Here is a 12,688-nt window from a genome sequence, read left to right on the forward strand (position 1 = left end):
TCTCTTCAATGCCTTTGAGACTTGGGCACCAATTTGGGCACACCTGCATGCATAGAAAATTAGGGAGAAAATCTCCTCCTCGCACCCGATGGACCTTTGCACCACATGAGATTCAGATTTTGCGGGCCTCCTTTCCATGTCATCTCTCCCTTTGCCCTGGTTTAGTCTTACCATGTGGCTGTGGGACTCGATTTTGAACTCTGCGCACGCGCCCTTCCCACGTCATCCCACATCCCTTTGCCCAAGTTTAGTGTGGCCACGTGGTTAGCCAGGATCACCTTAATCCAAGGGCCTCACTTCCCTACCGTGGATCCCTTTGCCCCCCCCCCCCCCCCCCCCCCCCCCCCTCATGGGCAATCCCTTTGCCCAAGTTTAGTGTGGCCACGTGGTCAGCCAGGATCACCTTGATCCAGGGGCGTCACTTCCCTACCGTGGATCCCTTTGCCCCCCCTTCCCCCCCCTCATGGATCCGTTTCCCCCCTCATAAATACCCCGTGGCAAATAGTGCTGAGGCGAGCCCACCATTGCTGTTGGTGGAGCATGCTTCTTGGGTCATTGGGTGTAAACTCGAGTAAATGCGCCCATGCAAACTTTGCTCAATGGTGGGGCCCTCCAGCGCAATGTGTGTTTTTTTTTCTTTTGGCAGTTTACATACGGATGACATGATTGACGAGAATCCAGACTTTCTATAGATCCGTGAACGCAGTCATTTGAGATCACGCCCAGCCTTTTTCAGATTCTTTCACGCAATACAGGTGATGCTCCCCTTCAGCTTTGCAGGTGTCCATGCACGCAGGACGCATGGATACATTAAACAAGACTTGCTTTTCTGATCTCTTCATCATGTAGCCTACTAGAGGGGCGACTGTACAGTTAAACTGTCTGTATGTAGTCTCTTATAATGGCCTTCCCCTTCATTTGTTCATGAAAGCTGATGGCAAAGCACGCTTCTATGTGGACTGGGAGTCCTTTGCAGGCCTTTTGCTTTGCATTTTGTATTATATTAATCCTGCTTGTCTCTTTTGCCATAAGTCCCTCACGCTCAGCTACTTCCCAAGGTGCTGTATTGCGACTTCAACATCAGGATTTCAGCACCTTGTTAGTATCCAATGCCATGTCTTTTCCCCAGAGGATGCAATCTGCAGTGGAGAGAAGCAACGCCAGGAAAGAAAGATTAGAGCAGATGGTAGAAAAGCTGATTAGATTTGATTATTATAACAAGCAAGCAGCTAATTCTAACAGCTCTTCAAGGGGTCGTGGTAATGCTTCGAGAAGTGGGTTCTCGGCGTCCGTAGTGGCAGGAGATGGGGCGTTTCTCACGAGCTTCTACATGGGGACGCCGCCCAGCAAGGTGACGGCCGTAATGGACACGGGCAGCGATCTAGTGTGGCAGCAGTGCGAGCCATGCCAGGAATGCTTCAAGCAGCCGGACGCCATCTTCGACCCATCGCGATCCTCGACTTACAGAAGCTCCACGTGCGGAGACGACATGTGCGCCGCCCTTCTGTCAAAGAAGTGCCTGCAGAAGAAGAATGCAAGCTGCCAATACACCTACACGTATGGGGACACATCATACACGAGTGGAGCGCTGGCCTATGACACTCTCACCCTTAACGATGCATGGGGCAACGCTAGGAAAATTGAGAGTTTTGCATTTGGGTGTGGGTATGCCAGCCGCGGTGCCACTAGCTTTGCCAACTCTGATGGGCTCCTAGGCATGGGCCAAGGCCCCTTGTCCCTTGCCTCCCAACTTTCTGCCCAAAGGTTCTCCTACTGCCTTGGCTCCATCATGTCATCCCAAATCAGCCCCCTTTTCATAGGAGATGCGGCCACCAGCTTGGAATGCGTAGACAAAGGCTCTACCATCCAGGTAATTCCATTGCTCCTTAATCAAGTCTGTTTCATTCGATCCTTCCTACTAGGAGTGCTAAATATCACCTTAATTTAATTAGTTTAGAGTGTTGATAGCATTCTTAGAGAGTTTCACCCCACATCATGGCATGTAGAGTAGGAATAATGGTTCCACAAAAGATTTTGTGTACTCAAAATGTTGTTTCATTTCTTTCTTCCTTCCTAGGAGGCTAATTCACATGCAGTAGTAGATCACCTTATTTTAATTAGATTAGAGTGTAAATAGCTTTCAAATGTTTTAGCCCCCACATCATGTCATTTGGACACTAAGAATTTTATTCCATAGAAGATTTGTGTAGTTAGTTATGTTCACTAATTTCACATGATTGATGATTGAGTGCAGATGACACCAATCATCACAAATAGCTACTTGCCTACCTTCTACTATCTCAACCTAACTGGAATCAGCTTAAATGGTGTACACTTGAGTATTCCTTCACAAACCTTTGCTATAAGGGCAGATGGGACTGGAGGCATGATTATTGATTCTGGCACAACCATTACTTATCTTGAAGAACGAGGTTACCAAATTGTTCTTAAAGCCATCCAGTCCAAATTAGCGAACCTCCATAAAATGCCCCGCTCTATGTTTGGATTAGACCTATGCTATTTCTCAGTAAAGGAGAATGAACTGCCCACCCTCACCTTTCATTTTGACGGTGCAAACATGGATATTCCCCCTGCCAATCTATTTGTCGGAATTGCAGGTTTATATTGTCTTGCTTTGAGCAATTCTCGTGGAATGTCAATCCTTGGCAATGTGCAACAACAAAACTACCATATCTTGTATGATAAGAGCAACCACCAAATTTCTTTCACCTATATTGCTTGTGACCAAATTCTACCAGACACAAATGGTAAGTGATACAAGTACAATGCTATTTGTGGAGATATAAGGGTTGATAAAGGTATCAAAGAAGAAGAATAAGAAAAAAAGCTCAACCCCTTGCAAGAGACTATTGATCCATACCTTTTTTGGTTTGCCATAACCAACATACATGTACTTCACATAGTTCTCAAATATTCAGTACAATTGCCTTCCTATCAACACTGAAACAAGGGGATATTTGAGGAACTTGCACCCATTTACACCATACTTAAAAAATTCTTGTGTGTGTGTGTGTGTGTGTGAGAGAGAGAGAGAGAGAGAGAGAGAGAGAGAGAGAGAGAGAGAGAGAGAGAGAGAGAGAGAGAGAGAGAGAGAGAGAGAGGAGGATGAGGAGTGAGGTTTGCATAAGACATGAAACCTTTCATTATCTACGAGAAATTAAGTGCTAAATGCAATTACTAATATATTCTAGATGAACTATTGTTGTGTAGATAAAATTAAATGTCAAATGCAATGACTATAACATATTCTAGATTATTGCTATTATTGTGTCTATTATAAATCTTACATATTTTGCTAGAAATCAATGCTTCACCCTCATCATTTATTGCAATCCGATTACAAACTCACTCTAGTTTTAAAAAACTTCTTTTATAAGGAGATATTAACTCCGCATCTTGTTTGAATACCATACATGTTCATTAATGAATTTAAAGAGCACACTTTAGAGAGAGAGAGAGAGAGAGAGAGAGAGAGAGAGAGAGAGAGAGAGAGAGAGAGAGAGAGAGAGAGAGAGAGAGGAGGATGAGGAATGGGGTTTGCATAAGACATGAAACCTTTCATTATCTACGAGAAATTAAATGCTAAATGCAATGACTAATATATTCTAGATGAACTATTGTTGTGTAGATAAAATTAAATGTCAAATGCAATGACTATAACATATTCTAGATTACTGCTATTATTGTGTCTGTTATAAATCTTACATATTTTGTTAGAAATCAATGCTTCACCCTCATCATTTATTGCAATCCAATTACAAACTCACTCTAGTTTGAAAAAACTTCTTTTATAAGGAGATATTAACTCTACATCTTGTTTGAATACCATACATGTTCATTAATGAATTTAAAGAGCACACTTTAGAGAACTTAAGATTCAATATTTTTTAAGTTACCTCCTATTATTTCAAGAAATAAAAAATAGATTTATTTTCATCATTTATTTTAAGAGAACTCCTATTATTTCAAGAAAAAAATAAATACATAAATTATATCTATTTTAAGAGGCAAAGATTAAAGAAAAGAGGTCAAAAGAGGAATACCCATGAGAATATTGATTTGGATTAACAACCATGAGAAATAAGGCTAAATAAATATATAATATTATTTTCCAAGTAAGTTGGACAAGATTGGTGTGTACAAAATTTAGATGGAACCCTCTCATGTGTGTACATCACAAAAAGGTTAGAGAGAGAAAATAACATTAGCAAGCCTGGTGAAATAATTAAATTAAAAATTAATTAAATCTAGAGTTAGGAATCCCCTTGGAAAATAATGGGTTAGGTGTGCTCATTAGAAATTTTCTAACGTTGAATTAATAAATATCAAAGAGAATTGTTATCATATATTAATGGATGGTATATCCTTAAGTTGAGGAGGAGAAGGCATAAATGTACCTAAAGGCTTGTGAGATTTTTAGCCTCAAATGTGTGTTTTCCACAGGAACGTCGTCTTAAAAAATAAGGTATATCCAGCCTTTTTTTGGGGACCAATAATATTTATTTATATTAACTGTTCAAAATATGGCATACATCATCCCTAAATACTCAACTCTCTACTCTTTTTTAACCTCATTCAAGATTTTACAAAGAAATTCCCATCTTTCATCCAGCCTTAATGTAAAGGGAACTTTTTAAAATGGACAAAATAAGAAAATGTTTACAAGTTGAAGTTTCCATAGCTTCATAGCTTGGCTTGTCTCTCTGTGTGTGGAGTTATGTAGCATTGCAAGTGGTTTCACTTCCTTCTATAGCTCACGCATCAAGTTTTGGTGTCTCTCAAGCTACATGCTCTTATAGGTAGCACCTACTCTCAATCACCTAATTTGCACAGGTGACACCTACACCTACTCTCAATCAACAAGTCGACCTTCTCATTACTAGCACTTTAGCTCATGCACTTCACACATGTTAGATTAGATTTGGATCAGATAAGTGGGTGCAACTACCTGCTAATTCTCGACTCACACCAATCGCATGTACTTCAAAATTATCTAGCCTTTCTATCATTGGGTGTAAAAATCTCCACCTTCAACTATCTCTAAGATTCAGCAATCGTCAAGAATCTCTAATTGCCCAAAATGCTAGCAATCACTTGGATCAACAATCACCCATGAGACTACAAAAAGTCCAATCAATGAGACAATTACAAAAAGTCCAATATGTGTTTGTTTTTTCTATGAAAGGGGCTTTTGGTTGAATGTTGCAGCATGGAGGGAAGTCTTTGGGAGAGCCCATTAGAGAAGAAGGACACGAGAGAGTGGAGGTCTTTTGTTGAGAAAGAAAGAGATGAAGACGGTTTTGAAGTGAAGTGAGCAGGTTTGGGCAAGACCAGAGCAGAGGGAGTGTATGTGAGTCAAAGGATGAGCTGAAGGTTGCTGAGGAAAGCCCTAGGATCTCTGATTCCATCTCTGTTGAACTTGGTGCTACCCAAGATTTCGCTCAACTATTGATTTATGTTTGAAGAAGAAGATTTGCAGAGGTGGCTACAGAATTCAACAAAGTGGTTTGAAGCTGTGTTGTGAAGGATCTCTCAGTTTTTTATGTTTTCAACTCCTGTTTGAGCCCAAGGTCTCAGGGTTGTTGAGACTAGTTTTGTTTTTAAAGAAAACAGAGTTCTTGGCTCTGAACATGTTGTGAGTGGATGGATGAGTTTTTGTGCTACAGTGTTTTGGTTTATGTTGTTTTGATTGAGATTGTTGAGAAAAATCAATTGTGAGTGAAGATCTAAAGTATGCTAAGTCAAAGCTGAATCAGACTGGGTCAGCTGAGAGTCTGTAGTGTCCAGTTTAATCAGTCACTTGAGTCATGGCTGAATCAGTTTGGGTCAGTTGAGAGTCAGTAGCGTCTAGTTGGTGTCAACTAAGACCGAGGATTAGTCAGTTGAGGGCTAGAAGGGTAGAATTAATCTTTTTGGGTTGACAAAAGGTAATGCGTACATTAGAGAACAAACGATGTAAAAAGCCAAGGGATGGCTCCCCGGCAACGGCACCAAAAATGTTATGGTTCACCCTAACCCTCCTTACATCCAATAAGAGATTACCTGGTGAACCGCACAACTGTCGTGAGGATCTTTCCAATGGATGAGCTCATAACCCTTAAGGTCTCCAAGCTCTACACCTCCTTGAGAAAAAATTCCACCATGCCTCCCACGAGCGTTATCACACTGCCACGTTGCACTATGAGTACTCGTCCCTCCTCTCACCCCACTTCAATCACACACACTCACTAGCATGCATTAGGGAGAGAGATTAGCAAGAGCAAGACTCAATTGCACAATGGGAGAGTATGTTATATTATGAGAGATATTCACTTATATACATGGCCATAATTGTTCACACTCACTTAAACTATGGCCGGACGGGCACTTTAGGCTCATAATAGGCCTAATACTCTTACAATGACTACTCTCATAATGTACCCATGAAGTACATCACTTAGGACTTCATCCTGCATGCTACCACATGCTCTTGAAGTGGGAATTGCCATAATACTCCGTCACACCATTACGGGTGCCCGTCCAAGTTGTAGCTTTGGACACCATTGCTTTATATCTTGAATGTATGCCCCTTTGGTGTATCTATCATGACTCCTTGATGTAAGATAATGGCGGTAGCTCTTGTTAACCCTAGTAATGGTGGGTTAACAAAGACCCTCTCCAAACTTACCTATGACATGATACTCCTCCCACCTCTCGTATAGTAGAGAGCCCTACAACACAAAAACCCTACTGCCACCATTGGCCTCCCTTGCAAGCCTCACCACCACATGGGCCAAAAACAGGTACCTCACCCTTGCCAACAAGTAATAGAGTAGCTAAAGAAGGGCACTCATTAAAAAATCTCATTAGAAAATGTTGAAGAAAGCAAAAAAAGAGTCAAAGAATGGAGTATGAAGAAACTAGAAATAGAAGGTTTCTACCGGATGGAACGTCAACCTATATGCCCATATTTGGTTCTCTGCACGTCTCTAGATGGGGGGACTATGGCTAGTGAACACATGACCCATGGTACAGCCTGTCACCTTGATTTCTAGTGATGATTAGAATACCACCACCTCAAGCATTCCTCCCAAAAAAACGGGTGCAAGATGTGCATACACATTTCCATCTGTGCATGCATGTTCATACTAGCATGCACGTTCGAAGCTTTGAATACATGTATGCCATTTTGTGTATGTACGTTTCCAAGAATGGCCTGGAACATATGTACTCATTGTGTATATACGTTTCCAAGTACGATACTATAAAAACAAGGGGGGCCCTCTCATTTCCCACTATTTCCTCTACAGCACCTAGCCAAAACTATTACCAATATTTTCTACCTTCTAGACCTTAGCATCCTCTATTCTCGTCATGGTGATTAATGGGGCACCTGAGACTCTTCTGACATAGTACTCCTTACTCCCACCAAAAAGAGGAAGGCAACCAAGGTCGCCAAGCTCCTAGAGTATCAAGCCACTCCCGCACCAACTTCTCCCAACTTGGCATGGAGCTTCTTTGAGAAGTTGGTGGCCACATGATCCACTATCGGATCTAGTCAAATAAAAAGGTTGTGATCAAGCTCACTTACCATACCCAAGAGTGCTTCCGGGATGCAAAACGACCCTAGAGGTCATAGAGCACCTTACCACGCTTAGACTCAGAGGCCTCACCTATTATTCCCACTTGGGCCTTGACCTCACAGGTCTCTTGTTTCTAATTTATATCTCCTATGATACTGAGTTTAGTACTAGAACCATCCATGTTGGTGAACCTTTTCTTGGATGGATAGGTAAAGCCATTTCAACCTCTCCCTTATCGCTCGCCTCAATCTATATCAAGCCGACCACTTTCATCACATTACCTCCATAGTATTTGCACCAACCCATCAGCAAGTTTGGGGCAGCTATGATCCTCATCAAATTACTCTATTATGCCGCCATTTGGGAAGAGCTCCCAAACCTTACAGCTACCAAAGTGCTACCACCCCAAGAAAACCCCCTCCACATCCCACCCTAGTGGCTCCTTCCTCGCCAACTCTTTGATCCATAAGAGAAGCTGAAGCTAGACTAGGAGGCCACAACGAAGTGAAACCTTGCCAATTTTATAGAGATAACAATGACAACAAGCCACAAGTCTACATGTCCATGAAAACTCAACAAGAAAACCCTGGTCTACACCATAAGAAAATACTACGCTTCAAATATCCAAATAAAGAAGTACGTTATAGAGCTAGAAGTCTAACTCACTACTCAAAAAAAACTTGAGTCTATGTGTGAAAATAAACAGCACTACAAATCCCTAAATAAGAGCTACACTACCAACTACTCAAACTCTACATGGTCTCATCAATGAAAATACACATTCACGTATGCCTCTGCTACATTAGTGATTAATCATAGGATGAGGTGATGTGTCTGGCAATTGCCTCTGCATGACAAGGCAGCTCTCTATGGATTTCCATGACATGGTAATATGCTAAAATACAACTATAAAGTGTAAAAGAAGGATGAATATAGCACACTTACTAGTCTAAGGGTGCATCATTCACCACATAATCATCACCATCATCACTACTCATACTATCATTATCACTCAGCTCTATGACTCGTGCAATGCCATAGAACTCCTATATAAGGGGAGACAAGTACCCTCGCATATCTCTAGGTCACTTTCCACAACTAATAAGTAGCCACTATGACCAGTGTACATAGCTGCCTTCAATATAGGCCATGTATCACCACCAAGCTCAAGAATCATACCTTCTTTGCAACACAAGGCCTCCACAAACAATACCATATGAGAGGCACTCCTCTCTAGTGGGCCTCACCACCCTCCACTCTTGCCATTGTACTGCACTCGACTAGATGATGGCAAGTAGTGGCTGATGATCTCCACTAAGAGATCATGTTGCAAAACTTTCCCCACCTACCCATGGGCAAAATTGAATTAAAAACTATAGTGAGAATATTCTTGCATGATAAATGAAACAAGTGCCCACACACCTTTTGAGCACTCTCGTGGTTAAATGGAGGATCTATACCCACCTTGTGAAATGCCAAAGCATAAAATATACTTATATATCCAAGTCATAGTAACAAATTCACAATAATAGTCTATTTACAAGAGCACTACCTAACTTTCTCAGAGAATGAATCTTTACCTTTAATGTGTGGCCATGCCTAAAAGCTAATGAAAATGGCTCATAGCTCTCCAAAATGCACCTAAAGCTCAGCTCCAAAATCCACCCAAAGCTCATCTCCAAGACTAAATGCATGGCTATAAACTCCACAAGAACAAGAGAGGTGCTACGACAAAGATTAAGCACCCACCCCATGTTATCCATTGTAGATGCTACCACTAGTGAAAACTTTACATGGTTGTCTATGAGCTCATTCCATGAAGGAATGCCATCAAAACCTTGAACATGCCACCTACAAGGAAAATTTCCTCATGACTATGGAAATATTAGAGAGGTAAACTTATCCATTAGGTATATAAAATAGTGTATTTGGAATACTCTTACTAGTAGGAAGATCAATAACACTAAGATCAACACTCTAGGTACTTGGCTTTGTGTTTCGCATATTTTGAAAGATCCATGTCCCCACCGCGCAACGAATTCTGGGGTGCTAGCAGCGGAAGTAGCACTTCTTGCGCAAGGCAAGGTCCCTCACTCGGGGCCTTGTCCACGTATATCCGGACAAGAGACTAATCCCTCGGTTCTTCTAAAACCGAACCCGAAAAAACTTCCCTCGCCCCTGGAAAGCACGGGCGATTCCTCCAGGATATTTTTACTCTAACGTAGTCAAGAGCCTTAACTAACTGAACTGATCTGACCGAACCCGTAAGTCCCATAGTCAAATCAAGGAAAAGACTTGCACTTAGATCATAGAGACCAACGCTTTTTCCTCATTGAGAGGCACAGCCATTGATTCTTTTCCATAGAACAATTTTTATCCGGGATTTACTTCATCTATCGTACCATAATTGAATTGAGTCTCATTTTAGGGATCCATCAGTCCAACCTAACCCCATCCAGTCCCGTGGGTTAGCCAACCGCCCAACCACTGTAGTGATGGGATCCGTTTAAGAATTTGGTTAGGTTTTATCTCGGGTTTAAGAATTTGGTTAGGTTTTGTCCTGGGTACCCGGGAAAAGAGTTCCCAGGCCCCCTAGCTGGATATTCATGCAAACTTAGAACTAGTCACACCACTTACACACCCAATATGAAATTGCCTTTTTCACAGATTTAGCTGTCTTTAAAACAATCTTTTAATGAAACTATAGTATCACTTATCATAAACCTCCAAAATCCGTTTGAATCTTAATTTCCAATTTTTCCTTCATCGGTGTACCTATGGCATCTATAACGAACTCTCGTCTTTCCACATTGTTCCACATCAATCCACATTATTTAATCCACATCCATTTCATATGTATTCCCATTCTCATCCAATCACATCATTTTCATCTCATCACATCATTTCACATCACATCTCATTCATTCACGTCTATCCCGTTTCACATCACATCACATCACATTCATTCACATCACATATCATCCATTCACATCTATCCCAATTTATATCACATCCATTTCACATCACATCTCACTCATTCACATCCCGATTCACATCACATCACATCTATCCACATCACATCTCATTCATATACATCTCATCTCATTCATCCACATCCATCCAATTATTCACATGTACGACTACCCACATCTACCATAAATTCATATCTATCACTTCACATACACATATATTCATGTCACATCACATCACATTCTTTCACATACACATCCACATCCATTCTTCACATACACATACACATCCATTCTTTTATATACATCCACATCCATTCTTTCACATACACATTCTTTCACATACATCCACATCCATTCTTTCACAAACATATAAACATCCATTCTTCACATACACATACACATCCACATCCATTCTTTCACATACATCCACATCCATTCTTCACATACACATTCACATCCATTTTCATCACATACACATCCACATTCATTCTTCACATACACATTCACATCCATTTTCATCACATACACATCGACATCCATTCTTTCACATACACATCCACATCCATTTTTTCACATACACATTTATATCCCGTTTCACATCACATTACATCCATCCATTCATTCACATCTATCTGATTCACATGACATCTCATCACATCTATTCACATCACATCTCATCTCTCCATTCTGACGTAAGACAGTCCTTTAAGAAAACAGGGTTTCTAAGCAAGTTTTCAGTTTGATTTTCTTTTGAATACAAGGAGTATTTCTTGAATCAGTATCCCCAAAACTCCTTGATCAAAATTCTGAATTTCATACCAGAATTCCTCGAATTCTATAACCTTGACCCACATATCAATTTGAAGGGTCTCAAACTTAGTTTCAGATTTGGCGGAGTTTTGAGTGTATTTTTCTAAACTAGTCTCACCTTCTTTCCTCAAAACTGACGAAAGAGTTTGGTCTTGGTCATAGTCTGATTCAAGGTTTGAGTCGGATAAGATTTTTCTTGAACTATCTTTCTCGAAAAGGTTTGATAATCCAGTTACTATTTTACTGAATTTCTTTCTTTGAATATTCACTTAACTGATTTCTAAATTAGATACGAATTCCAATGAGGAATAAATTAATCATTTATCTGAATATTTTGATCTCGATAGATTTCTTGAATTTTCTTCTTACAATCCGTGTGAATATAAAACGATAGAAATTTCTCTCTTAGAGTATTTAATTATTCATTTATCAAATACTCATAGAATTTAAACATATAATTTAAGGGAATTCTAATTTTGATTAAAAATTCTTTATGCATCTATTTATGCATAAAAATGAACTTCAATGGCAATAACACTTTTATATAAAATAAAAATCCTTTTATGCATCTATTTATGCATAGAATCAAATTTAATAGGAATAACACTTTTAAAATAAAAAGAATTTCTTTATGCATCTATTTATGCATAAAAATTAATTTTTATAAGACTAACCCTTTTATAATTAAAAAAATTCATTTATGCATCTTTCTATGCATAAAAATCAAATTTAATAAGAATAACACTTTTGTAATAAAAAATTTTCTTTGTGTATCTTTCTATGCATAGAAATTAAATTTAATAAGAATAACACTTTTGTAATAAAAAAAATTCCTTTATGCATCTTTCTATGCATAGAAATCAAAATTAATAATTAATATCAATGATATCCATGCATATTCATAGGTGAATATGTACATGGAGGAATTAGAATATTTCTTTTAGATGCGAAAATGGTGGGAATTACTCTTTTGGAATAACATAAAAACAAACTTTCTTTTCCACAAAATTCTAGAAAATTTTGCCATAACCTCCTTTTCTCATTTTTATCATTCTTTGTTTAACTTAAATTAACCAAATTAGATTTATAGAACTCTAATCTACACAATTTTCTAAATTCAAGAGAGTAAACAATAAGAAGAGTTTAATTAATCCCTTAGTTAATCTTTCTAGGATTGAGAAAGGTTGGCATGTAAAGAAGAGAAGGGGGTGGCCTTTTTATCAAGGGCATAGCATTTGAATTTAATTCAACATTAGCAAAACATAAAAATCAAGAAAACCATAGACTTTTCATTAAAACTAATAAATAAAGTAAGAAAATTAG

The 12,688-nt window shown here is 39.4% G+C and overlaps 1 protein-coding gene across 1 annotated transcript; it reads left to right on the plus strand.

The window, feature by feature from the left end:
* Positions 1-881: 881 nt before the first annotated feature.
* LOC147615159 (aspartic proteinase nepenthesin-1-like) lies at positions 882-2,958 on the plus strand. The gene is made up of 2 exons (XM_086778893.1): positions 882-1,870; positions 2,255-2,958. The coding sequence occupies exons 1-2, from the start codon at positions 935-937 to the stop codon at positions 2,774-2,776; spliced, it is 1,458 nt and encodes a 485-aa protein (XP_086635019.1). The 5' UTR covers positions 882-934; the 3' UTR covers positions 2,777-2,958.
* The last annotated feature ends 9,730 nt before the right edge of the window (positions 2,959-12,688 follow it).

This window comes from Cibotium barometz, chromosome 40, assembly GCF_041138505.1.
Source record: "Cibotium barometz isolate CiBa-2024 chromosome 40, ASM4113850v1, whole genome shotgun sequence".
Taxonomy (NCBI): Eukaryota; Viridiplantae; Streptophyta; class Polypodiopsida; order Cyatheales; family Cibotiaceae; genus Cibotium; species Cibotium barometz.

Excerpts from the sequence above, each read along its gene's own strand:
- LOC147615159 (XM_086778893.1), top strand. The coding sequence starts at position 935 with ATGGCAAAGCACGCTTCTATGTGGACTGGGAGTCCTTTGCAGGCCTTT. Across the intron at positions 1,871-2,254 it reads ACAAAGGCTCTACCATCCAG|ATGACACCAATCATCACAAA; the intron begins GTAATTCCATTG and ends GATTGAGTGCAG.